General features: G+C 39.9%; 1 protein-coding gene across 3 annotated transcripts in view; it reads left to right on the top strand.

Annotated features, from left to right (window-relative positions):
• RAP1A (RAP1A, member of RAS oncogene family) overlaps positions 1 to 19,519 on the top strand; it is a 68,797-nt gene extending 49,278 nt beyond the window's left edge. For all 3 annotated transcript variants that reach the window (XM_029913821.1, XM_029913819.1, XM_029913820.1), the window contains 5 exons: positions 4,315 to 4,383; positions 5,636 to 5,692; positions 8,046 to 8,186; positions 15,122 to 15,265; positions 19,378 to 19,519. In XM_029913821.1, coding sequence (XP_029769681.1) covers positions 4,315 to 4,383; positions 5,636 to 5,692; positions 8,046 to 8,186; positions 15,122 to 15,265; positions 19,378 to 19,464 — 498 coding nt within the window. In that variant the 3' untranslated portion in view covers positions 19,465 to 19,519. The remainder of the gene's footprint in view (positions 1 to 4,314; positions 4,384 to 5,635; positions 5,693 to 8,045; positions 8,187 to 15,121; positions 15,266 to 19,377) is intronic.
• The last annotated feature ends 6,771 nt before the right edge of the window (positions 19,520 to 26,290 follow it).

The raw sequence follows: 26,290 nt of genomic DNA on the forward strand, positions 1-26,290 counted from the left end.
ATGCTAGTGAATTTGCTGATGCCTGAGGCGCAGGGTAGCTGGCATGCCTCGAACGCTGCGTGTTTCCCATTGCAGGTGGAACTAGACTGAAACCAGGGTGTCAAGAAACAGCCCACTGGTAGTGTAGAACCAGGGGTTGGCAACCTTTCAGAAGCGGTGTGCCGAGTCTTCATTTATTCACTCTGATTTAAGGTTTCGCGTGCCAGTAATACACTACTGCTACAAGCAATTTAACGTTTTTAGAAGATCTTTCTATAAGTCTATAATATATAACTGAACTATTGTTGTATGTAAAGTAAATAAGGTTTTTAAAATGTTTAAGAAGCTTCATTTAAAATTAAATTAAAATGCAGAGCCCCCGGATCGGTGGCCAGGACCCGGGCAGTGTGAGTGCCACTGAAAATCAGCTCGCGTGCCGCCTTTGGCATGCGTGCCATAGGTTGCCTACCCCTGGTGTAGAAGGATAACTGTGGACTGATGGTGCTGCTCACTCCTAAATATGAGTGTTGCTTCTCAGTGGTTTGTGTTGCAGTGCTGACAGCAAAGCCAATGCACTGTAATGGAGACTTCAGTCATTTGTTGTAGCTAAGCATGTGGTCAGCTATGTATCACACATCTAAATCAACCAGCTCACTACTGAAAGGAGTAGGCAGGGAGGAACTAGTGGGAACTTATTAAAACAAGCAAATTCACCCTGCCACTTAGGGATGGGAGTAGCTGTCCAATTGTTTTTAATGTAGGAAACAATAAGGTGTTAAGGATAGTAAGATTGTTTTCTCTTGCATCCTTTCACTTACACGTGGAGATGAAAAACTGATGTACTTGGTAAGTTACTTGCAGAATGCAAAGGGCGAGTGAGAGAAGACATGTGGTGTAAAGCATATCCGGTTGTTAAACAATACATTTGGTTTGATGCACTATTTAATTGATTTCTCCATAATAACCTGTGGTATCATGCAGGTGTAAAACTTTATTCTTAAAAATGTGTTTGTATAAAACCCTATTCTTCCATGGTAACTTCAGCAATTAATAATGAAGCTGTTCCCCTCCCCCACCCCCATCGTCCCCTAGGATATGTCTGTTTTTCCCATCAGGAATATAATATTTGTGAGTTAGGAGTCCTGTGATGAGACTCTGTCTAACCTGCTGTACACACCACTAAAATGTCAGACAAATGTCAAACTTTAAAGAAGTTTCCTGAACACTTGTGATGTAAAATCTAAATCAGTTCAGTCTCGCAGCTTTTTTTTAATTGAAAAACAAACTTTTGTTTTTCCAAATATTTAACCTTTAGGTAAAAGTTAGATTTTTTTTTCAGACTCATTAATTCTCATATATTTTCTGTGGACGAATAAACTTGTTTTTTGTTTGTTATAAGTAATATGTATGATGGCCTGATTCTCATCTCACCTACAACACTGTAAATTGGGGGTGACTCCATTAATCATCAGCTTTGTACCAGGGATACAACTGGAGTGAATGAATAATAATATCCAGTGTATTTAATGTGAGTGTGCATGTCCAGTGATCAATAGATATTTGGTAAGCTAAATGTCATTATTGACATTATATAACCATACATTGCATTGCATATGGAAATATTGATCCAACACGCTGATAATGAGGAACAAAAAATTAACAAGAAACAAGTCAAGATCTGATGGCATTGAGAGGTAACAAAATAGCAAATTATTTACAAACAGCCATCAGAAGAGAGGTTCTGAGATGGGTTTTAAAATAATACAGTGGAAGAGATTAAAACAGAATAGAACTATGGTATTTTGCTGCCAATAGTAATCTTGAAATTTCTCTCTCCACCCCTCTCCCACCTCCCAGTGATCTAAACTAAAATGACGTATAAAGAGGCTGGTATTGGTATTCAGTTCTGTATTTGAATGACGGTTTAGAATACAATGTTCTAGCACCTTTGTGGTGAAGACTAAGTTACAAACATGGGGAAACTATTAACAGTATACAAATGAGATACAGTTGTTTTTTTGAGTCATGACTGGATCACAGTTTCCAGTGTTAGCCTCTTAACCAAAAACAAAGTCTTTGTACCCTTCTTGATAGTAACCATTAAGAAGTCTCCGGATATAATCACCACAATCTAAAGGAGTTCTGCCTGTTGTGGTAGGGCTCCTGTTGCCTTCTATAACACCATGGCTGATTGCATTACCAATGATCTCATTTAAAGTGGGATTTGTGGGATCTTCTATCTGAAGAGACTTTTGAGACAACAAACATACAATGTGATAGGGAAATGGTAGAGAAGAAGAGACTTTAAGTCTTTCTAGACCAGTGGTTTTCAACCTTTTAAAAATTTCGAATGGAGGTGCATACTGTACCTCTTTGGAAATGTTAGACATAGTCTGCGGACCCACAGAGGTCCAGGGACCACAGATTGAAAACCACTGTTCTAGACTACAGAATGAGTTTAGCTTTTGAGTGAGGGCGCATGCCTCTCATCTGCAGGAAATCTTCTCAAGCATGAAAGCTAGAAAATTGTTTTCTTGCTAGTTTAAAAGAAACCAGTGGGTGTTTTGTACTCTCTAGAATACAGTGATGCCTTTTGCAGATATCTGGCTGTGTGCGACTCTTTCAAAATCTGAAACCATGTATTTAGGAGCAAAAGCATGTTTGAACCCTGGTGTGTGTGTGTGTGTGTGTGAGAGAGAGAGAGAGAGAGATGAGGCACAGAGGTTGCTACTACCTATATGTACGTAGTAAGTCAGAAACAGATTAGCATTAGAATTTAGTAGTTCCTGGTTCACAGACCCAAGTTTATCTAGTAGATTATGTAGCAGTATCTGATTAAAACAAAAAATCTGCCACTCTGAAAGTAGAGCAGTTCCGAATTTCTTAAATACACCTCTACCTCGATATAACGCTGCCCTCGGGAGCCAAAAAATCTTACCGTGTTTATAGGTGAAACCGCGTTATATTGAACTTGCTTTGATCCACCGGAGTGCGCAGGCCCCCCCCCTCCCCCGAGCACTGCTTTACCGCGTTATATCCGAATTTGTGTTATATCAGGTCGCGTTATATCGAGGTAGGGGTGTAGTGACCTGCGGAGATCTGGCTGGTCGCACTTGGTGCTACATTCTCCTTATTTCCTGCTGTTAAATCACATTAAAAGAAGCTAAAAACCTCACTCTTCTATGTAAGCAAATGCTGTGGTTGTTACAGGGATGCTCTGCAATCACAAATGGGAGAGGAAATATCAAAAGCCACATGCCTTTCTATTAAGATATGCTCCATACTATGAAAGACATTTGCGAAGCCCTGGAATAGGTGAAAGTGAATTTCATCTCTCTCACAGGGCAAAAGTAGAAAACCGTAGCGTGGTTGGTGGAAAAGCATAAGTTGCCATCCAAAAGCTCTAAAAGAACAGCTAAAATATAGGGTCCTTTACAAATTTAAATACTGGATATCCAGACACCAGCCATGTCAAAAGCTTCCCATCCTAGTTTCACTCTGAGTGCGTGCATAGGAGAGGAAAGAACTTCAGTTTTGAAACGAGTGGTATCTCCTTTCTTCTGTTTTAATATATGTTGTGGTTGTTGAATGTATGGTGCACTGTTCTAGTTGGTTTTTATTCGTTTTTGATTTTTATAAAAACAATTACAATTACTAAAAGTTGAATGATTTACAGATAGTTTCTAAATCTGTTGTTCTGAAATCTTGCTGGATCTCTTTGTCAGTATTGACATTTTATTTATTTGTATTATCTTCGAACCGTGGAGTCCTAATCATGGACCTGGACCCCACTGTGCTAGGTGCTGCACAAACACAGAGCACAAAAACCCTGTCCCTGCCCTAAAGAGCTTACAGTCTAAGTTACTGCATTTTAATAAGACTGAGATACTCTAAATGAAACTTAGACTTCAAATACAGAGGCTTTCACAGATCTACTTTACAGTGTTGCCACCTTTCCGGATTTTATTGCGAGTCTCACAGTATTTGGTGGTTTTCCTGAAGGCCCAGTTCCTTTGTGAGATTTTTGTGAGATACTCAGCTGTCACTTTAAAAAATAAGTTTCTAGCCCTCATGGTTGCTGAGAAATTCTTGAAAATATGACACTGCACCTAGAAGATTCCAAAACTAAAAAAAAAAAAAAACCAATAAACCCACATTTTATTATATTTAAAAATTCTTTTTTTAAGTCCTGGCTCGTGACTTTGAATGCTTGGGTTGGCAATACTGATGTGATGCAGAATTTATACTATTCTGGTTTTGAAGAGCTACTACTTGAAGGTCAGTAGGCCATATCTGAGTTTATTCTTGAACTGTTTTTTCTCGTTTTTTTTTCAGACTGTACAATTTGTTCAGGGAATTTTTGTTGAAAAATATGACCCCACAATAGAAGATTCATACAGAAAGGTACAGTATAAAATGATGCTATTTTCTATCAGCCATTTTGGGGCCCGATCCTTCTTTTTTTGCTTTTAAATTCAGGCAAACCTTCTCCATGTCCTGGGATTTTTGTCTGAGTAAGAGGTGTGAGTTTGGATCTGTGTTAGTGTAGCGATGCTGGCTTGTTAGCCTCCATGTGGCTGGAACCCTGTGCCTGTATAGAGCACTTGATCCAGGCAGCTGGTTCCCTGTGAGTCTATAGAGCACTTTGCAGGATCAGGGCCTTAGGGTAGGTGCGATAAAAGACCTGTGACATGGCTGCGACTGGCCCAGGTCAGCTGACTGTGGCTCAGGTTGCTGGGCTCTACAATTGCAGTGTAGACGTTCGGGCTTGGACTGGAGCCTGGGCTTTGAGACCCCGCGAAAGGGGAAGGTGCCCGGGCTCCAGTCCAAGTCTGAACGTCCAGACTGCAATTTTTAGCCCCGCAGTCTGGGCTCTAAAACTTGGTGCCACCGGATTTTTTATCACAGTGTAGCCATACCCTTAATGTCATGCAGACTTAGTTCATGGTATGCTGACATAACATTGATTGCCATTTAAAAATAAATGAATCCGAATTTATCCTGTCATGGCGTTTGCAACATTTCCTACTGTAAGTAAAGGAAATAACCCAAATATCACAGTTTTAAGTACTGAAGTATAGTCATTGTTTTTAAAAAAACAGACCACTTTACTGTTTAGTTGAATGAGTGTTGCTTACTTTGAAGGCATATGACATTTTTCACTACCTTTTTGGAAATGAGCTTGCAGTTGCAAAGCAGAAGCTCTTGTTCAAATCCTTGACACAGAGGCTTGATGTAATTTTATCCCTAGAACTGCATTCTCCACTCAGATTGATGTAAAGATAAGAATAATTTAGAGATAAGAATAATTGTTGTCACAATTAAAGGCTCCAAACCAGAAAACGAAAGGAAGTGGTGCTTTTTGTGCATGACAATTAAGTGAAAAAATTGTTAAAACCTTCGTAGTGAAGAGTTGCATTTTCTGGAATTACCCTCTTTAATCTGAAATGATTTTTAGTAAGTGGAACGCTTGGAAAATTTAACAAGTTTGAGGTTTTTTTTTTTTTTTTTTTTTTTTTGTGGGTTTGAGGTGGAATGAAGGAAAACATAAGTTAAAGGGCTCTTCGGTTGTAATTCTGTATGTCTCACACTAGCACACTTTTGAGCATATGCCATTTTTTTTCTTAATGTTGCTTGTTTCTTCCTTTTTTTCCAGCAAGTGGAAGTAGACTGCCAACAGTGTATGCTTGAAATCCTCGATACAGCAGGGACAGTAAGAAAAATCTAAAATATAGAATTTTTAATGTTAAAAATGAAGTTGGATTTTAAAAGGATTTGTCAGTGAAGTAGCCCTGTCCTATCAAAAAGAAAATGTTTGATCGACTGCTGCTGCACTAAACTGCAGTGTTTTGTTAAGTAACCCAAAAGCCAATGTGGTGAATCTGTTACCTGAACACCGCCAAACCCAGGAAAATTGCATACAATCACTGTGCTCTCGAATGAATTCACGTAGGAAAATGATAAAAGACATAAACACCCTATCACCTGTGGGGAATGCTTTTCACAATACGATCCCTCTATATCTGACCTATCAGTCCTCATCCTCAAAGAAAACCTGCGCAACAATTTCAAAAGATGAGCCTGGGAGCTTAAATTTGTAACTTTGCTAGATACTAAAAATCATGGTCTTAATAAAGACACTGGATTTATGGTTTATTACAACAAGCTGTAACCCACTACCCCTCCTTTTTTGTCCTATGATTATAGGGGTTGAATGGTCTCTTACAATACGTGCTAACTACTTTTACACTTCTGAAGAAGTGAGGTTTTTTACCCACGAAAGCTTATGCCCAAATAAATCTGTTAGTCTTTAAAGTGCCACCGGACTCCTTGTTTTTTTTTTTGTGGATACAGACTAACACAGTTACCCCCTGATACTTTTACACTAAACTACCTGTTTGATCTTGTATGTAGCTGTGATACTCTTAGTACCTTTCCCAGACTGGAAGAAGAGCTCTGTGTAGCTTGAAAGGTTGTTTCAAGTTGGTCCAATTAAAGATATTACCTCACCCACCTTGTCTCTTTAGGGATTGTAGATGTTACCCAGCTGAATTTCCCTCACAGATGGGATATGAATGGATTAGTGTTCCTCCAAATTCTAAATACCTTATCAACTCTGCTTGGGAATAAATTGATATCTTTATAACACGATGCTAGAATTTGGGGATGATCATTTGTAATATATTATATTGTGGTGGTGCCCAGAGTTCACAATGTGCTGAGCATTGTACAAACACACACACAAGATATGGTCTCTACCCCAAAGAGCTTGCAGTCAGAGACATGAGGGATGGTAACAAGCTATAGGAGGACAAAGGTGGGTGGGGGATGACCATCATAAAACCACACCATTCCATAAGCTAACAATGGGCACGACTTGAAGGTCCTGAATCATTGACCCTGTGATTTTTTTTTTTTTAATTCCCCCCCGCCCCGCCCCCCAACAAAGTTCCCTGTCAAGCCACTGCACTTGGGCCTGTTTCCTCCTTTCTTAGAGAACCCTCCTCCAACAAATAGGACCTTACACGTCATGGCCCTTCCTCAGATAGTGCTGGAAGGGACATTCTTCTCCTGTGGGAATCCCTTCCTGCTCAGGTCAACTGCCCCTCATGCTGCTTCTCTGTGCTGTCCAGCTGTTCCATGTTGGGGGAAGCCCCTGTCATCTCCCTCCTCCTAGCATCTACTGAGAGGCGAGCTTCCTGAAAGCTCACCAAGCCTCTTTATCATCCTGTGGGAGGGTGTCACTAAACAAACAGACTTTAATGGTTGAGAACACTATGGGAGGAGGATCTGCTTCTTAAGCGTTTGAAAACACAATTGCTGTTTGTTTTGGGAAGCCCTTGGACCATGATGTTGAAAGTAGCCCAGGCAGATAGAAATCAAAGTATAGTTAAAATTCCGAGTGAAGGTTCTTTCACTGATGTGTACAAAATATAGCTTTGGGTCTGACCCTGGATTTCGCAGCCCATTCTTGTATAGCCTTATGTTTCATCCCATTGAGCCGTCAAGCCATTTACATGCAGCAAATGACTGCTGTACAATTACATGGGCTTAGATGTCAGCTCACTCTTTCTTCTAAACGTTGATGTTCACCAAAAACCTACAGGTGCGTGGCACCTAGGCAGTCTCTGCACAGTACTAGAGCAGGGACATATTTGCAGATTGTCACTTCTCTGGCAGTGAAATATTTGAAATACCACTGCAAGTGTGTTAACCAAATATTAACAGTATGCTTTACATGTACGTTAGTCCGTATTTATCACTGCAAGATATTTATCAGATTTAATTCTGTAGCATCCTCTGCCTTTTTTTCCTGCTATTTTTGTCTGTTCTTCTAACAGGTTTTTTTCTTCCTCCTGAGGGTGGTGCGAGGAAGAAGGGAAGGAATTCAGTTCATGTTTTTATTAAATTCATATGCTTCATTGGATTTCTGTAAGGGGTAAAAATGTAAATGTAATGTTAGCTACTACATTCTTATCTCTATTAGAATAAAAGGATTCCTTTTGAACTGTTTGTTATATGTATTAAATAGCTAATTAATTACCTTTTAAAATATTTGATTACAGGAGCAATTTACAGCAATGAGGGATCTCTATATGAAGAACGGTCAAGGGTTTGCACTAGTATATTCTATTACAGCACAGTCCACATTTAATGACTTACAGGACCTGAGGGAACAGATTTTACGGGTTAAGGACACTGAAGATGTAAGTAAAGGACTTTTTGCTTTGTGAGCCATTGAAATCCTTACATAAGTAAACAAGCAGGTATCTGTTTTTTTGAGCAAGTTGATGGATGACTGAAGACTACTGTTGCCTAGGAATGTTTTTTACTGTATAATAAGCTTGTGCTAGATGTTTTAGAAAAACTTATATATTTTTTTTACATTAACTTCATTGAGCAGATTTTCAAGAGCTCAGCTTCCAAAATTAGGGGTAGATTTTTTTTTTTTTTTTTTTTCAAAAGAGCTCTTCTCCCATTGGGAACACAAACAACTTGGCCAGATTTTCAGACGTGTTGAGAACACTTGGCCCTGGTGAGAACAATGGGAAATGCTGGTTGCTCAACTTTTTTGGAAATCTGTCCTTAGTTGATTTTTAACTTTGATATTCTTTCCCAGTATAGGCATTTTCTTTTTTCTAGGTGGGTTATATCGGAATATTACTGTTTTAAAAAATTAAACAAATTTTACTGTACTTTAGTTTCTTTTCCTCTAACTTTCCCGCAGAGTGAGGAGGAAGCTTACATGTGAAGAATCATCCTGGATGTGTTGTACCTGAGCCATAAGTAGAAAAGACATTCACCAAAAAAATTAATCAAATTATTGCATTGGGTCACAACCTTAGTAATGGACAAAATTGGTTAAAGTGTGTTGCCAAGCTTTCTTTTAACTCTATGTACGTTTTTGTATGTCCTAAAGATGAGGCAACTAGCACTGAAATAAGAGCTTGAGTATGTGGGAGGGAAGAAGTCGTCTTGTTAGCCAAGCTTCTTACCTTTATTCCAGTTGTATGGATAATAATGGCAGCTTTGAGCAGTCTGCTTAGTTACATAGCCTTAGGACACATTGCATGAGGCAGAGATGTGTTTTGTATGACCTGTTACTCGAGTGAATACTGTTCTGTTCCCTCCCACTCCTCCTGCTCTACCCCACTCCCCATGAGTTTCTGTGAGACATGACCAAGATCAAAGTCTCGCTTATTTCAGTGTGTGTTGGATGGTTTTTGTTTAGCTATAACAGTATAGAATACAGATAAACAGCTTGTCCCAAAGAGCTTACAATCACATTTGGGCCAGTGACTAGTTTTTAAAAAACTTCATTTTGAAAACATGTTCAATTTCCTGCCTGAATAAACTGGCTCAAAGTCAGTTTTCTTTCTACAAGATAATTCTCTCAGTCCTCATTGGAGATTGGGGGAGAAATAGCTCAGTGGTTTGAGCATTGGCCTGCTAAACCCAGGGTTGTGAGTTGAGTCCTTGCAGGGGCCACTTAGGGATCTGGGGCAAAAATCAGTACTTGGTCCTGCTAGTGAAGGCAGGGGGCTGGACTGGATGACCTTTCAGGGTCCCTTCCAGTTCTATGAGCTAGGTAGAGTAAGAAGCAATGGAAACTGAACAGAAGCAACCCATATATATTTGCATTAGTATCAACTGAGTGATTTTAGGGTGATTGAAGATTGTCATGCATCTATTGTAACCTTCTAAGCGATAATGTTATGTAGTAGCTGCTCTGGGGAATAAAAATTCATTTTGCACTTGCTGATCAGGAAGTCTTGATTCTAGACGCTGAGTAGTAGCTTGGTTTCTGTTTACGTAAGCAAACTGCATTGCAGAATTCAAATCCGAACGGTTAATATTTGTAAGTCTCTAACAAGCTGCCTGTACCAACCACAGTTGTGCTTTCTTTGTGATCTTTACCTTGTAGAAATGAATGTCCAAGGCATGTGATCTGCATGCATCTAGGATGGAGGAGTAACTCAGTTTCCATGGCCTTTTGGTCTGTGGTCTCTGCTGAGACTGCCAAGAAGGATTTCATCTGTGGTAGTGTTTCTGATGTGTATACCTGCCCACCAAAAATTCATTTTCACATTGGCCACCAAACAGCTGGCAAATGGGTAACTACTTTAAATCACTACTGACCAGTAGGTAAACCAGAGTTTGAAAGGCTTTGTATCCCATTATCAGTTCTCTGGAGAATCCTATGTTTCTATCTGCGTTGTGAAGGAGAGGACTTTAGTCTTTGAGGTCCTCTGGGCAGCAACTTTCATAAATCCTTCTTAAGCCTAGGGGAGGTTGGGTTGCTTCTGTTCGGTTTCCATTGCTTCTTACTCTACAATGAACAAAAAAACATTGCTGTATTTCAAAACCTGTCAATGTTGGTTTTGAGCATTAAGGCCACCAACTTGTAATTATTGCGGGAACAGCATATTATTTAAACTTGACTGGCAGTTTGTCAATAGCTACTTTTTCAATTATATATTTATCCTGCTGGCTCATCTTTAAAGCTTGTTGCTAAGATTGAATAGAGCAGGATGTCTTCGGCTGTTTCCTGAACGCAGCACTGTTTTTAGTTACAGTGGTTTTAGGTAGCAAACTTGAAAATGTGTATGGTAGCCCTGGGAGGAGGGACTCAGGAGTAAAACTTTCATACTGGTCTAAGTCCATATTTAGGCACCTGCATATGTATGTGGCCTGACTTCAGAGATGCTGAGAGCCTGCAGCTCCCATTGATTCCAGTGGGATATGTGGGTGCTCATCACTTATGAAAATCTGGCAACTTGTATTTAGATGGTTGGGTTTATGATCCTAACTTTAGGCACCCAGATGTGGGAATTTTGGCCTCAGGGAGAGCATGCATATTCAGAGTCTGAATTACAAGTGTGTGTGTCAAGGGTCTACTTTTATATATAGCTCTTAAAACTCCTGAGACTTCTAAACTCAGGACAGTTTTCTTTGTCCCTCTCACTATTCTATTACAAGAATCCTTGTTTCCAAAAATCTTATAGTCCCAAGAGGGTCTGACAGCTGTGGAATAAATAATTTTATTTTTAGTTTTTGAAAAATTCTCAGCTAATGATATAAATTAATTATTGGTTGGTTAATTTTAGAACACTTACAAAAAAGTAAAGACTGATTTTAAAAAAGAACATACACTGAAATCTTTAGATGGCAAAGTACTGATCAGCCTGTACATCATAGGAGGAGATTATATGCAGTAATGCTATGCCTCTGGACCCTGTAGATGGCGCTGTTCCTGTCATTAGTGGCCTCAGTTCTCTTGCATGGGGCTTTCTGTGTTTCATGATGGATTTTTTTCACCTGAAGTTTATATTTCCAAAACTTCTGATGGACTTGAAGTTGCAGATGTTTTACAGGACAGTGTTGGGGTGAATGGTACGGTTTTGTGGCCTGCATCATTTTATGTTTAGATGACAGGAAGCTGAAATTAAAGTCTGACTAATACAGTTGTTAGTAATGTTTTTCAAGGATTTACCCTGAGGGGCGTGAAAAAGATTTTAATCACTGACAACAAAAGTAACTGCTTTCTTTGAAGTTGGATTACTTCAGTCATTTAGATGGTCCTTGTAGCTGAGCCGGGATGCTAGAGGTAGCTTCTCATTCACATGTTGTTACTTTATCTTCTTACACTCATCCAGTTAAGAGGAGTGTTGAGGATCAGTAAACAGAGCTGGAGTTGCTGCAGATATTTAGGCCTGATCATAAGTAAGCCATAAGCATTGTATTTAAATAGCCATTCATGGAAAAAGCTGTTTGAACAATGCAGTAGGTTGCTCTGATACTGTGGTGCTAAATGTGTTTTGAAACTGAGGTAGTCTCTTAACTTTTGTATTTACTTTTAAATCTTCATTGTTCCTTAACCTTGGCTACCTTGCTGTCTAATGATTTTGATCCACTCTCTGGTTTAACTTGGTAAACTTTTTATTTAAGTAAAACTAATCTTCATTATGTGGGGATTATGCTTGCTGGTAGCATGATTCTTTTATTAGCATTTAGGTCAATGCACCGAGCTGTTCAAACAGCTACACTGCTTGCCCTGGCATTTGTACCATAGGTTGGCCAAATTAATCAAACAATGGACACTGTTACTTTAATTCTGCTTCATGATAATTTTAAAACTTATTTACTCATTTTAATTGGTTGGATGTTAGTTCATGGATTCAAACTTCCAACAAGATTTTTTCCTCTTCAAGCCTTGTACTCATGAGAAAAAGAAGACAGGTCACCCTGTGTTTAGTGCTAGCAGAACGAGTCTCATAAAATTTCTGCATTTTAACTGTTCAATGTTTTATGTGCAAGAAAAATATAAATTGCTGTTTTGTGTTTGAATTTCAAAATGATCAAAACCAAACTTGATCAAATTCAGTTTATTGCAATAAGTCTAGAAATCTCATTGGTATGGAGCAGTTAGTTAACTCTTGCCATTTAAAACAACCACGTGTCTCGTATCTCCCCATATCTAGACAAATGTATACCTCATTTATGTGTTCCATTTTTTCTGCTGTACCGCTTTTTAACATTCTTTAGTTAGTTTTGAAAGTGTTCAAATATTCACATTTGTATATTAGTATCCACGTCTAGGAAAATAGATCATTTCTTTTGGTCTCATACAAAATGAAAGAGATTCTAATTAAGCACATGTAATTGTGAACATTTATATTTGGCGTAGGGTAGAATGGTTTGATCTGAAACAGAGGTTTTGTTTTGCCTGCAGTTTCTGTTTCATGACTTCAGGTTTTGCTGTAGTAAGCAAAACGTAGTTCCCAAAAATAAAATGTTGTCTGATCTCTTTTGAAACCATTTTGTTTTGAGGTTTAAATGAGTCTTAAATCTAGTTGACTAAGACTCTGCTTAAGAACAATTCTGTGCAAAATTAAGTATAAATAATAAAAGTCACTTGAAATTTTACAGTACTTATGTACATTATTGAAGGAAATGTATAGCAACTTATTTTCCATCTGGGAAGTACAGGTTTGTGGCTCAGTTTTGTGTGCAGAAAGGGAATGGCATGCACACCCATTATCAGCGGGTCTGTAATTTTGTCTCTTACAGTGCTATGGGGAAACAGTGGTGTATGCATTGTGCGTTTAAATAAAATGCAGCAGTCGAATGGAGTGCAGATCTTGCTGTTACCTGTGTGCTTAAAAATGCTCAAGAAACTGGAGATTTCTTACCTTAACTCCATTTCAGTATTTCAGGAACTGGGATTTATATGAAATGCAAAATTTAAAAGCAGGATTGAAAGAATGGTATGCAGCCCAGGACTTTCAGTACTATATTGTAGTTGCTTAAAGAGTTCATTTACAGGAGATGTAAAACAGATTAGACATTGTAGTGTTGTGAGAGCTCTTTTCTTTAACATTCTTTTACGCTTTTTAATTATGAAGTCCTACCAACTCCTTTGGCTTTCCTCCCTGCCATTTTAAATGTGTTCTTCCCTGGTGGTGTGCAGGGATATCCATCAGTAGACCACAAGGCTGAGGGGAAACAGGAAAAGTCTTCTGAAATTCATGTTGGTACCACCTCAAAGGTATCTTACTGCTAAAGCCTGCTGGAAAAAATGTTCCCATTTTTTGACTGAGCTAATTGAGTGTTTTTAAGGGTTATCAGATTGTCACATGGTATTGGATTGTATCATTTGATTGTTTGCCATGGAAGCTTTGGGGAGTATATTCTTAGAAGGGGAAATGTTTAATTTATTGAATGTTGACAACATGCTTGGCTCTGTACAGTATATGAGATAAATACAGTCCCTGCCCTGAAGAACTTACAGTAGAAAAGAATTTTACCGGCTCTCTCCCAATGTGCAAGAAATCCCTTCATTTCCATCCATCGTTTGCTTTCATGTTTCTTGAAAAACTGTCCCAGCTCTTTGATTGTGTGTAAAGACTACTCCATTCTGTTCCGCCTAATGCAAATAAATCAGTAACAAGTGTTTGTTGTAGCCAAGGTCACTTTCCAAAGGCACTCCAGTTCCTGTAACACTCCCCAGGAAATGTAGCAGGGACCATGGACTCCCTTAGGCACTTCTTCCCTCCTGAGGGAATGGGCAGGTGGCTCCACAGAGAGCCAGCAATTGGTAGCTCCATCAGGCTGTTTAACAGATGGTTTGCCATCATTTTATACCATACATACAGCTGTTTCCACTCATTGAACCTCCTGACCAGAGCTTAATGACAGTGGGCCTAGGATACAATGGTGCGGGTTACTCATATGACTAACGCAGTAAGCAATTTTTGATGTTAAAACAAGATTAGTGTAATTAACTGAAGAAATGGAATTTCATCCAGTCCTACTAAACAAGACTCTTATGAGTCTATTACAAAACAATTAGTTGCAGTTTTTGCTTAATTACTTTATTTTTTTATATATATAAAAACATATATATATGAACATGAAATTGTCCAGTATGTTTATTATTGCAGAAGTCTTTCCATTTTGTGTGCATAGAACTGTTAATGCAGCATGGTCCTGCACTCCTGATGGGAAAAGACAGCACATGTGGAAGGCCATGGTGCATGCATCTAGTCCCTTTCGTTCCAAATCAAGGGAGTGCTTTTCAAAGGTGGCCCCATTTATTTTCTATGGCTTGACAACAGACTGCCGGGTCACTAGGGCTGGCAGCATTCAGCATGTATCCAGGAAATATGCTGTATACCCTGTTGTCTAACATAAGTTAAGATAGCATGCAGTTTAACCCCTTGTCGCTTGAAAGCGTCTTAACAATAAATTATGTTTTTGACTAGTGTGATGTTAGTGGATGACCTCAAAATAAACCTTGTATAATGTAACCTCCTAAACAGCAGTATTTCCATTTGTTAGATGGTGTGATTGTCAGTGAAACTTGGTCATGGTGGCTGCATGCCACAATTTTCCTTCAGCCCCTTTCCAGCAGGCACCTGAAATGTAATCTAGTCTGTGAGTTCAATGTAGCTCTAACTCTCTGGATTATATACTCCAGCCTATATCATTTTTCTTGTGCTTATGAAATGTAGCCCTGTCAAACATAGACAATGCTTTTTGAAGAAATAACCTTTGTCACTGATGGCTTTTCTGGGCCAGTCCAGGTGTGTTTGTTGGAACAGTGTTTGCTCATATGCTTCTCATTGTTCTCTCCACACAGGTTCCAATGATTCTGGTTGGCAATAAATGTGACCTGGAAGATGAACGCGTAGTTGGCAAAGAACAGGGTCAGAACTTAGCAAGACAGTGGTGTAACTGTGCCTTTCTAGAATCGTCTGCAAAGTCTAAAATCAATGTTAATGAGGTAACTACTAGCTGTTCCATTGCTAGGCAATAATGGATCACTTTTGTACTTCGTATGTTCTAACTGCACCACCCCAGTATAAATATCACTAATGCAGTGTGCAGGCCATTGTCCACGTCTTGATCGTCTAGGTTTAGGATGCTTTTGGAATCTCGATCTTGAGTACTGTAGCTGTATTCCATTCACTGTAATGAAATACCCTTCAGTCTCTCCAAAGTACCCAAAAGTGAGATTTGTCTCGGTGTAAATGGCTCCCACACAGCACTCCAGCCAGAAGTGGAGGGTATAAGTGGAGGGATTTCACCCAAAATGAGCTTTATTGAAGTGGGTATGTAACTTCTTAAGACGCCATCTTCTGCATGCTGGCGTTTGTGTATTTCCCAGCATATGTCTAGCTGTGTTGTCTGCTCTGCTCAAAATTCATTTGCTTTACACGTTTTGATCAGCTGTATTGTAGTACCTTGGTGCCCTACCAAACAGACACCTTTCATCTCTCTAAAAGGAAGAGTTCTTTGCCCTTCTCTCTTAAGCCGCTATTTTACTGTGGCCAAGTCCCAGCACAAGAGTGTTGTCAGGGCAGTTTGTGACAGGTTTAACTGGAAAACACCTGTGCAAATAGGTGTGCCTTGCACTGCATTCTACGGTGGCAAGGCTCAGGTATTCAGGCCCACCTGCTCTCCAGCAGTACTGAGCTCCTTATCCTTTACTGGGCATTTCCTGGCTGACAGAGCCCAGGTTTGCAGCCATGGAGGGTGAAGTGCCCTCAAGGTGGGCCCATATGGGGGGTTACAGATGAGGAAAAGTGGTAGAACCTGGGATTGGCAGCTCACAGCACTGAAGATGACAAGTCAGAAGGAGAAGGGCACTCCACGCTGCACTAAGTGGCAGTCGGAGTCAGCCCCAGATGGAGGGTAGTGTTAACTCAACCCCGAGTGAAAATTAAAATTGTAGTAAAACGTGGACCCCAGTGCAGTGTAAATGATACCATGAACCCAGTGCATCAGTTGCAGGATACTTCACAGTGGGCTACACAGAACAGTCAGAAAATCATCATTTTGGGCGGAAAATACGTAAGATTTCCACACTCCACATAGTGGTGACTGAGGACTCTTAACTTATACCAGGGAACCGTGCAGGAGGGAGAGAGTTTCACTTGTATGCAATGAATATGTTTAACTCATGAGTGACTGCATCAAACGCAGCCACAAGACAGTTACATAAAATCATCCCCAATGAGTGAACCCAAATATTCCCATTCCCGTTCCCCCTCTGTGTATTCACTCCACTAGCACGTCATAGAGAAGATGATTACCATGGATATTAATCTCTGCATTGCACTCTGTTTAATGGGGCTTTATAGTTTTTTCAACAGATTTGTAGGCTGAATCTTTATATAGTCCAGGCAAGTATCTGAACCACTAGTTACCCAAGATTGTTTCTTTACATGTGCATTTATACAGGGACCATTGCTGTGGGAGCTAAGATTTCTTTGACTCACAAGTGGCAGCTTAATCAGTTTTGTGAAATTTGTCTTTGTACCAGATATTCCAGTTTCCAGGGCACCTATCCCCATAGCATTTGAGCCTGATGGGACATATTGCCACAAGACTCTCATATTTTGTGAATTGGAGACCATACCAAAAATGTATCTTTCATAATCTGATTGTGACACGCACAAAAGCTGGGAAAAGCAAAGGGAAGGAACACTCCATTTCTAAAGCGAACTATTATGCTACGTGTTTGTTTAAGCTGGAGTTGTTGAATGGCAGAAGTGTTGCCCTTAATCTTGATTTTTTTTCTGGCTAATATTGGATTTGGTGCTCTTTAAATTTTATTAAAATATAGCTGTGAGGGGGATTAAATTCCTTTGGCCATTATCTGAAAATGGAATGTTAAACCTTTCACGTACACAGAAAACTTCTGAGCATTTTCTTTGAAAAGATGATGCTGAACATACTCAGTAGCAGCTCTTCAAAGTTTATCTTTCTGGTGGCTTATATATCTCTTACATTTAGCTGACTCTCTTTTTGAAGGAATGTCATTCCTGTGCTGCGATCTTCTATGCAGACATTTAGCAATAATCTCTCACATCCACTAAAAACACCCTAACCGTGTGAGCCTAGATGTTCCAATGTGACTTGTGATTGTTGGGTACCTCCATTTTTGCCTACCTAGATTTACTAGGAGGCTTCTTTTTCAGAGTGGGGGTGCTCAGCACTTTCAGAAATTGAGGCTTTTTTAAGATGTTTCAATTGGGCACCAAAAATCTTTGCCCTGGCTTAGAAAGACTTTACTGGGAGCTACTTGTCACTAGCAGGGGAAAGGCCAGTTAGTGACCTGTCTCTTCCCTACAGAAACATTTTTCCTCATATCTCTTTAACATCCAAAGCATGTTTAGCTGTTAGGAACAATCTGGTTTGACCTTAATGGAGTACGAGCTGCTGGTTTTGCCTGAAGCTGACAATATAAAACGGTGTAAGACTAAACCCAATGGGGAGGGAGTGTGAGAAACTTAAATACTGTTAACATATTTTATTTTTAAAGCTTGACCATGATGCATGCTTTATTGTTTAATTTAAAACCAGTTGACTATGTTTCAGTGCTTTAAAGGAGACAATATCAGGAAAATATTACATTTCCAGATGTTGCGGTTCATATATACAGCTTTTTTTTTTTCTTGTCTTTAAAGCTCCTTGGAATCAGCAGGCATTTGTGAGCCATCAGCCACATCGGAAAGGGAAAAAATAAACAATGAGTCGGGTGGGGGTTTCCGAGAGGATAAAGAATTCTCTTTGATACTGGGAGGTTGTGACGAAGTGGGGGGTTTTCGAGAGTCACTCCGGTCTAGAGAACAGGGTTGCATCAACCCCTTCGGGGGTGGAGGCCCCGGGGGTCCAGAGCGAGTGGACTCCCTGAGGGGGCCCACGGCAGAGACAGACGTGCTAAGGCTCAGAGAGGTGCGGATCCAGGAGGTGGAGGGGCCGGACCCCGAGAGAGAGTGGACCCCCGAGAAGGGCTGTCTCACTAAAAGGGGCACCCCCCATGGACCGCACGGGGCCTGACCCCGAGAGAGTGGACCCCCGAGAAGGGCTGTCTCACTAAAAGGGGCACCCCCCACGGACCGCACGGGGCCAAGAGTGGGCACGATCTGTGAGTCCGTGACAGAGGTAGCTCCAAACATCCCTGCAAAGCTAGTTTTGCCATGAATAAGCTGCTAAGTATCATTGTAGGCAGAGCAAACCGTAGCCAAGAGTTCACAAGAAATGCATTTATGCAGCAGTAAGGAGACACGGAGACTGGTGCCTTATGGATAAGTTTCAGTGCAGGGCAGCTATCTGTTGATCTTTCGTGCTAATTTTATTAGCCAAGTCTGGGGTTCCCCACGATTTTGGGAAAGAGAAGAGGGATGAGGTAAGTCACCAGGTAGCCTCAACATGTACTGCAAAAGCAGAACTTGAAAAATGCAGATCTCCCACAGAGCAGATGGAAGGATGGTTTTAAGAGAAGAGCCAGGAACTTGAGGGCCAGGTGCTCCAATATGGTGAAGCTACTTTATGCTGTGGCATTGGTGTAATGTTGCCCTGAAGCCATATTAATGAGACCAGGGAGGGTAGCTCCTATCTAAAGATGATCCACAGAATTGTTGGGCCTCTTTCCACTTCCTGCTCAGCTTCCAAGAGGGTTCAAGCAATCATAGAATCATAGAAGATCAGGATTGGAAGGGACCTCAGGAGATCATCTAGTCCAACCCCCTGCTCAAAGCAGGACCAATTCCCAATGGCGCTATAGTCAGGATACCCCTGCCCTAAATTCATCTAAATTACTGCAGCCCAGTGCTGCTCTGACATGGAGCAGGGGGACCTGCCTACACTGGGCGCAGAGGAGGCAAAGGTGAGCTTTAAGTCACCTTTGCACCCCCCGTGCTCTCCCAAGTTGACACTGAATGTACTGCTCCTTAACATTTTTAATGAAACAAAAGCTTTAATCCGTAACTTAAGTTTGCAGCCACCAAGGAAAAGCACCAACTTGCCAAACAGCCTAGTTAGCCTCCTGTGTAGTTCAAGTGTTATGTTTGTGACTCATGGTTTGCTAAACACACCTTTCTCTTTCAGATCTTTTATGACCTGGTCAGACAAATAAACAGAAAAACACCAGTGGAAAAGAAGAAGCCTAAAAAGAAGTCATGTCTGCTGCTTTAGACCCGCATCACGCAGCAGCTCTGAGCCGGGTAAGAGGCAAGGAAGTAACTGCCTAAGACACAGAGCTCTCTATTTGCCCTCTTATCCCCTGCTGAAATCTAATGGCCTTCCTGTGACTTCTGGTGTTGCTGCAGCTGTTGCGCAGCCTTAGGTGATATAAGGACAATCACAAATTGAAACTCCTGCCTCTCCCATCTCAATGGCAAAGAAATGAAAAGTTGCCCACCAAAAAAATACTAAGGTTGGACATGTGCTATAAATAATCTTCCTGTGTGTCTCGGCAAGATGCAAGGTGCTTCCAAAAACGACTTCATTAGGCAGGAGAGACATCTTCAGAAAACAAGAAAATCTTACATTGTTGTTGATGCAATGCAAAGCGCCTTCTGTCTCAGGACCCCAGAAAAGCAGATGCTCTTGTGTACCATATGGTAGCCCAGCCCAGCTAGAGTAAAAGAGTTAGAGACAGCATTAATTTGACATAGTCAGCTGCTGCTCTGGACTTTCAGTTCCTTAAAGTTGTCTTAAACTTTACTGACAACGTATCTTGCTTTTTTCCCCTAATCTATCAATAGATGCATGTTTTGCAACTCTTCTAATGTTATACAGGTAGAGGTTATCTGGAGAAGCAGTATATCGGTTAGTCCTGCAGCAGCCATGTATTTTTGGGGAGAAACTAACTCCCAAAAGATTTCTAAGATGACTTGTTTAATTTCTGAAGATTGCATGAATCAGTGGTCCTCTGCCCAGCCATTGTGTCCTGGGTCTCTGTACTCTCTATAATTATCATGTACTTAGTTCATGAAATGTAAACATGTGTCTCCTTTAAATAGCTTTCAGATTGTCAGGGTTGGCGCAGTCACCTGACTACCTTGCTGGTTTCTAGTGGTTTGGGGCTTTATGCAATTTACCTTTATCCTTTCCTAGTGATTTGCAGGCTAGACTCTAATGCTTTACAAGTAAAGAGGGGAAAGAAATATGGTTTAAAAAAATCAATATCATGGTACAAATAGTACCAGACACCTCTCCCATTTCCTGCCACCTCAGGCAATGGATTTGAATTTAGCCAGTGTATCATCAGCCAAGCAGACTCCATTCTTAACACAGCCTACTTCCTGACATTTAGAAGAGGTGCCATCTGCTGGTCTGTCAGTACTATGCCATTTGCTGCTGGTCCTTAACTGCAGCAGCTTTGCAGCTAGTATCATTTTCATTGGAACAAATGCAATGCTGTGATAGGGTACGTAGCATAGCAAATGTGTTTCACCTGCAACTTTAGGAGCAAAGTGAGTATACACACAGACTACATGCTGCTGATACTGTAAATTACTGGTAACAATGTAGGTATGCAGTTTTGTTGATGAATCGCTAATAGTTTTGTGTTAATAGAAATGTCTAAGTCTGAGACAGGTATTCAAAATATCAGATTTTTTACTGTGCTTGCCCTTGTTTGTGAGCCTCATCTTAATTAATTTGTTTAATTGATTTGTTACAACCCAAGCTTTCAAGAGCGGCTTTAATGAGGTCACTAACTCATTATCCATTTAAAGAAAATCATAAGGGATATATCTAGTCAGATAGTCATTTTATTAATGAAATAACACCACAGCAACTCCATTTTTTGCATTCCTGATTTCCAACATTAGTGAATGGATACAAACCAGATGAGTTGGTATACTGTAGCCTCAGATGAAATGCAGACCATGTTGCTATGACAATAGTACCCAGGTGTTCCAATCAGGAGAGGGGCTTCATGGCACTGCACTGTGGACACACACAAAATAAAAATCTTGGTCCCAGAGAGTTTACAAACGGTCTCTAAAGAATCCAATTTTTTCTCTTCCTCTACTTCTAAATACATATAGAGAAGTTACAATGGAAACAAATCACAATGCTGAAGTGAAATAACCCCTTTTTGTCAGAATGCTATCCATTGTGGTATACGTTTGTTCTCAGCTTTTCCTTCTATGGCCAATTATTAGCAATGATCTTTTGGCCTTTGTTTAAGTTCTTTCCTCTCTATGATGATTTAAGAAAGACCCTAACTTTTTTTCCCTTTTACGCATCCTAGATTACAGGAATGAAGAACTGTTGCCCAAGTGGAAAGTGCCAGCATTCCAGATGTCAAAAAATGACAAAGTAACAACATATCTGAAGAGGCTTCTCCTGTTTTTATATATTATGTGAAGAATTTAGATCTTATAATGGTTTGCACAAGGTCCCTGGAAAAAGAAATTACTCTGTGTATATCTCTTGGAAATTAAGACAATAGTATTTCTCCTTTGCAATAGCGGTTAACAGATGTGAAAATAAATATAATTGACTCTAGTGTATAATTATACAAAAGAGCATGGATGCATTTCAAATGTTAGATATTGCTACCATAATTAAAATAATTTCATATTGACCTTTTTATCATCATTCTTCCCCATCAAGCACTAAAAATGTTCAACCATTATACTTTATATCTATAATTATATAGATATATACTATATGAATTTTCCCTTTGAGCTCACTGCAGCAAGTAACTTTTTGAGTCATTGACTTCATTTTATATTTAAAAGTTATGGAATATCATTATTTTCATTCTGCCATTATATTCTAATTAAAAATGTTTGTGCATAATGCTTTGGAAAAATGGGTCTTTTATAGGAAAAAACTGGGATAACTGATTTCTATGGCTTTCAAAGCAAAAATATATAATATACTAAACCAACTCTAATATTGCTTTTGTGTTTTACTGTCACAGATTAAATTACAGCTTTTATGAATGATTAAATTTTAGTACATTTTAATTTTGTTTGTGTGTTTTTGTTAGTTTTCAGGTTTGGGTTTTCATGAAGAAATGTTTTGTGAATTCCTTCCTGCTACTGCAGTAGTTAAAGTCTTCTGTTATAATAAACCCCAAGCACACAGTGGCTATGCCAACAACCTGTCTCCACACTCTGGCCCCTGTTGATGTATTAAATCAGATTACACAGTAAAGACCATCAGGCTGCTTTTAAATACTTTGTATATTCATTTGGATATTTAAAGATTGTATTCTGCTGAAAATATCCCTCTGTATAATTATTTTTGTATGTAAAAAATTAGTTTAATACTGTATCAAGGTCTATGATCTTTCAGTCTGACATGATCTTGTATTTCACTGAGGGAATCTTTGTTTTAATATTGTTAATCTGCAGGGCAGGAGCCCAAGAATGAAGTTATGTGCAGCGTCTCAAGTGAATCTGTGGACTGGAGAATTGATTTTGAGTAAATTGTAATTGAGTAAACGTGAAGCTACCACCAGCTATTACTCTTTTTTAGGCAAAACTCACAGTGAATATTAGTATCGAAGAGATTGGTGAACTTGGCCTGATGAGTACAGCGAGCTGAATGAGTTTTACTTAAAACCTCCCAGTTTCACAAAATTCAGGATATTGGGAGTGAAGAGCCCTATATGTGTTTGTCAAACTCACTCTAGTTTGTGTACAAGCAAAAAAATGACAGCCTTCTGTTTTTGATATTGGGCCTGATTTCCCAACTTCAGATCTACACTGCCGAAATTCCATCGACTTTGGTGACTTACTCCTGCTTTACCCCAGAGTAGGTCAGAAGAGAATAAGGTCTGTATCTCCTATCTCTGCTGTTGTGACCGGGGAGTAAATTCAAGCAATACTGTAGCCCTTTTTGTCCAAAAGAACAAGATAGGAAATCCAAAACTGCATTGTAGCTAAAAGATTGTTCAGGGATCGATACGCAATTTTACTGGAAACCAGGAACTTCCTTAAACATGTTTTCAAAAGGTGTGGTGGTGGTGCAGCTGCTGAATTATGCAGAGATTCTAGTTCTAAGTGCAGCTCTGAGAAGACTGAATGAAAGAATTTGGATGAGAATGATACGGCAAATGTGTCTACACTCATCAGTTACTAGGAAAACATTTAGTTGCTTAGCTGCGTCACTTCACTGACTTGAATATGCACTTCTGTCTTTAGAAGGATCAGAAACGTGGTCCCTGGAGGTTAGTCAATATCTTTACTAAATGTAAGATTATTTTTAATAATGATTTTAGTAATAAAGTAACTGCTGATGATGGTTACAGATGTCTGTTGTATAAAAATAGAAATCTAATCTTAACTGTCTAATCAACTGAGCCACTAGGTGGTGCTGTAGTAATACAGCTATCATGGTCCCGAACATTTCATTAAAAAGGGAAATATCTTTTTTTCCTAAACAAACTAGCGCACTCTGTACAACAACCTAGCCAAAGCACCCTGCTCCATGTGAAAGGGTTGGGTGTGGTCAGCATGAGAATGGGAGCCTGCCAAGACAAATCCAGGCGCTGCAGGAAGTGGTGTTATGAACTCGGTGGTGCTTTTCCCTCTCGCTTAGTAAACTTAGGACATCTTTTAGGCCACAGTTTCAAAACATTAACTAATTGGCTGAGCAAGGCAAGGTGTAACACCACACGATGGCATTCTGTCACATGACACGTGGAACATCCCATCCAACCTTCTCATTGGTGCAAATCTGAGTACCCCGAAAGCCTGATGGACAGGAAAAGCATTCGCGCGCACACACCCGGTGCTGCTTGCAGAAGAATGTCTCTACTGGCCCCTGCTGCTGTCCTCGCATATCAGAGGCATCAGCTTAATTTACTGCTTGGGAATATTGTATGTAGCCTGGACTCTAACAAAAATACGGGGACAATTTGGAGGGGGTGGGGGAGTAAAGCAGCAGGGACCAGAGGGATGCAATAGTAGGGGAACCAGGGATGTGCAGAGCGACTGGGGATGAGTTTGGGAGGGGGGTTGGAGGGACCTGGAATGGAAAATGGAAGACATACAGAGCTCCAGGCATGGGGGAGAATGGGTGACAGAGGAATGCAGGGAGTCCCTGTAAGTGCAATGCACTCTACAGAAGCTACAAAATGTGTGAACTGCTAGTTAAACCTCACAACTCCCCTGTGTGTAGCCGGCAATGGATCACCTAACACTGAAATGCAGTAACTTCAGAGGTGGAGAAGTAGGACATGAAGCACAGTGAGGGATATGGATATACACAAAACCCATGACCCCAGTCTGGTGCTCAAAGGCACCTTATTGCTGGAAGTCATCTTAAAGTTAGGGTGTAAGGTGCAGGTTTTGCAAACTTTGCCACTAAGGATCCCATCCCTGGGAAGGCAAAGGCTGACTTTCACTCACAATGTTCTTTGGTTTCAGAGTAGCAGCCGTGTTAGTCTGTATCCGCAAAAAGAACAGGAGTACTTGTGGCACCTTAGAGACTAACAAATTTATTAGAGCATAAGCTTTCGTGGGCTACAGCCCACTTCTTCGGATGCATAATGTTCTTTGGAAAATTAATAGCAAACTTTTAATATGATAGATGTAAAAGCGAGTTAGACTTTTAAATCTCTGGATATTTCTCATTTTACCACTGGGTGACACTGTTTGAAAACAGCTTTGCATGATGCCTAGTATAAGAAAAATGGTTTTTAAAAACGGGGGGTTTAATTTACTTCTCTAATTTAAAAAAAAAAACTGTTTAAAATGTGAAATTAGTTCCTGTTTGAGATGAGTTATAACCCGACATCTGAACACATGCTGAAGCTGAATACCCTGCAATTTTGGTCCAGATTTCATGTGCTCTCAGATCTAGTTCCTGTAAAGCAGAATCCTTTTGAAAATTCCTTGTTTATGGATGGGGCACACTCCAGAATGATGCCTTGATGCACTTGCTTACTATTCTACACAAAGATCTAGTGTGCTCATTGGATAACTTTTTTTTTTAAATATAACTAATGGACTTTAAACACAATAGCCCAAATTCTGCCTTGAGAGACACTTCTGCTCTTCACTTCAGTGGGAGCTGCATATTCTTATTTGCAGACAGGATGTATCCTGAAGCACATAATTTAATGTTTTGTCAGTCAGTAAGAGTTTACTCAAGAATATTCTAGATAAATGTTGAAATAAAGATCTTCCCTAAGCACTGATTTAAAGTATTCCTGTTCCTAACATCCAATAACACACAATAGGATTTAGCTAGTAGAGCGGGAGCACGTTTAAAATTTCAGTTGAATCACAGAGGCCCTAAAGTCATCCTGGGTGTAATACCATTGACTTCAGTAGAGTTACACTTTTCATGAACTGGTTCATGTTTTCTACCACCATCTGTACAAACACTGTTCTCCAACTGAAATTAATCAGCTCACATTTATCTCTTATTCGGCTGGAGACAATGCCATCTAAGGATTATTACATTAGTTTGATCAGCTAATATGTATTACTGTAACTCCCGTCTTACTAAAAACGGAGCTGTATATTATTGCAGATGTTGATTTTAACCCAAATGTGCCAACAGGCTTGTGACTGAAAGAAGAAATTATTGCATGATTCTGCCTTGCAGAAAACCAAATTCTACCTGTGGCCTAACCTGCCAACTTTGAGCTGCATGGGCATTCTGGGTAAGGATATGCAAATTTATACACTACACTTCCCTTGCTGCTTTTGATTTCTTATATCCAGCACTACCCTAGAACTCCACATTTAAACTGGAGAAACATTTCTAAAGTGAGGACCAAATTCTAGTTTACAGCCCACTCCACCCTAGGGAAATCAATGGACAGGTGTTTTGCTAAGGTTAGAAGAGCATTTGCGCAGTGTGTGTGTGTGTGTGTGTGTGTGTGTGTGTGACAACTGTTGTACAGTGGCAGTTTCAGCACCAATTGGGGCCGTTAATTAGATTGGTTATATAAATAATCTTACAAAACATAAGGCCTCGTCTACACTAGAAAGGGTTGGCTGATGTAGATATCTCAGAAAACCCTCCTATTGAAGACATAGCT

Source organism: Terrapene carolina, unplaced genomic scaffold (genome assembly GCF_002925995.2).
Source record: "Terrapene carolina triunguis isolate 2854851 unplaced genomic scaffold, T_m_triunguis-2.0 Scaffold926, whole genome shotgun sequence".
NCBI classification, from domain to species: domain Eukaryota; kingdom Metazoa; phylum Chordata; order Testudines; family Emydidae; genus Terrapene; species Terrapene triunguis.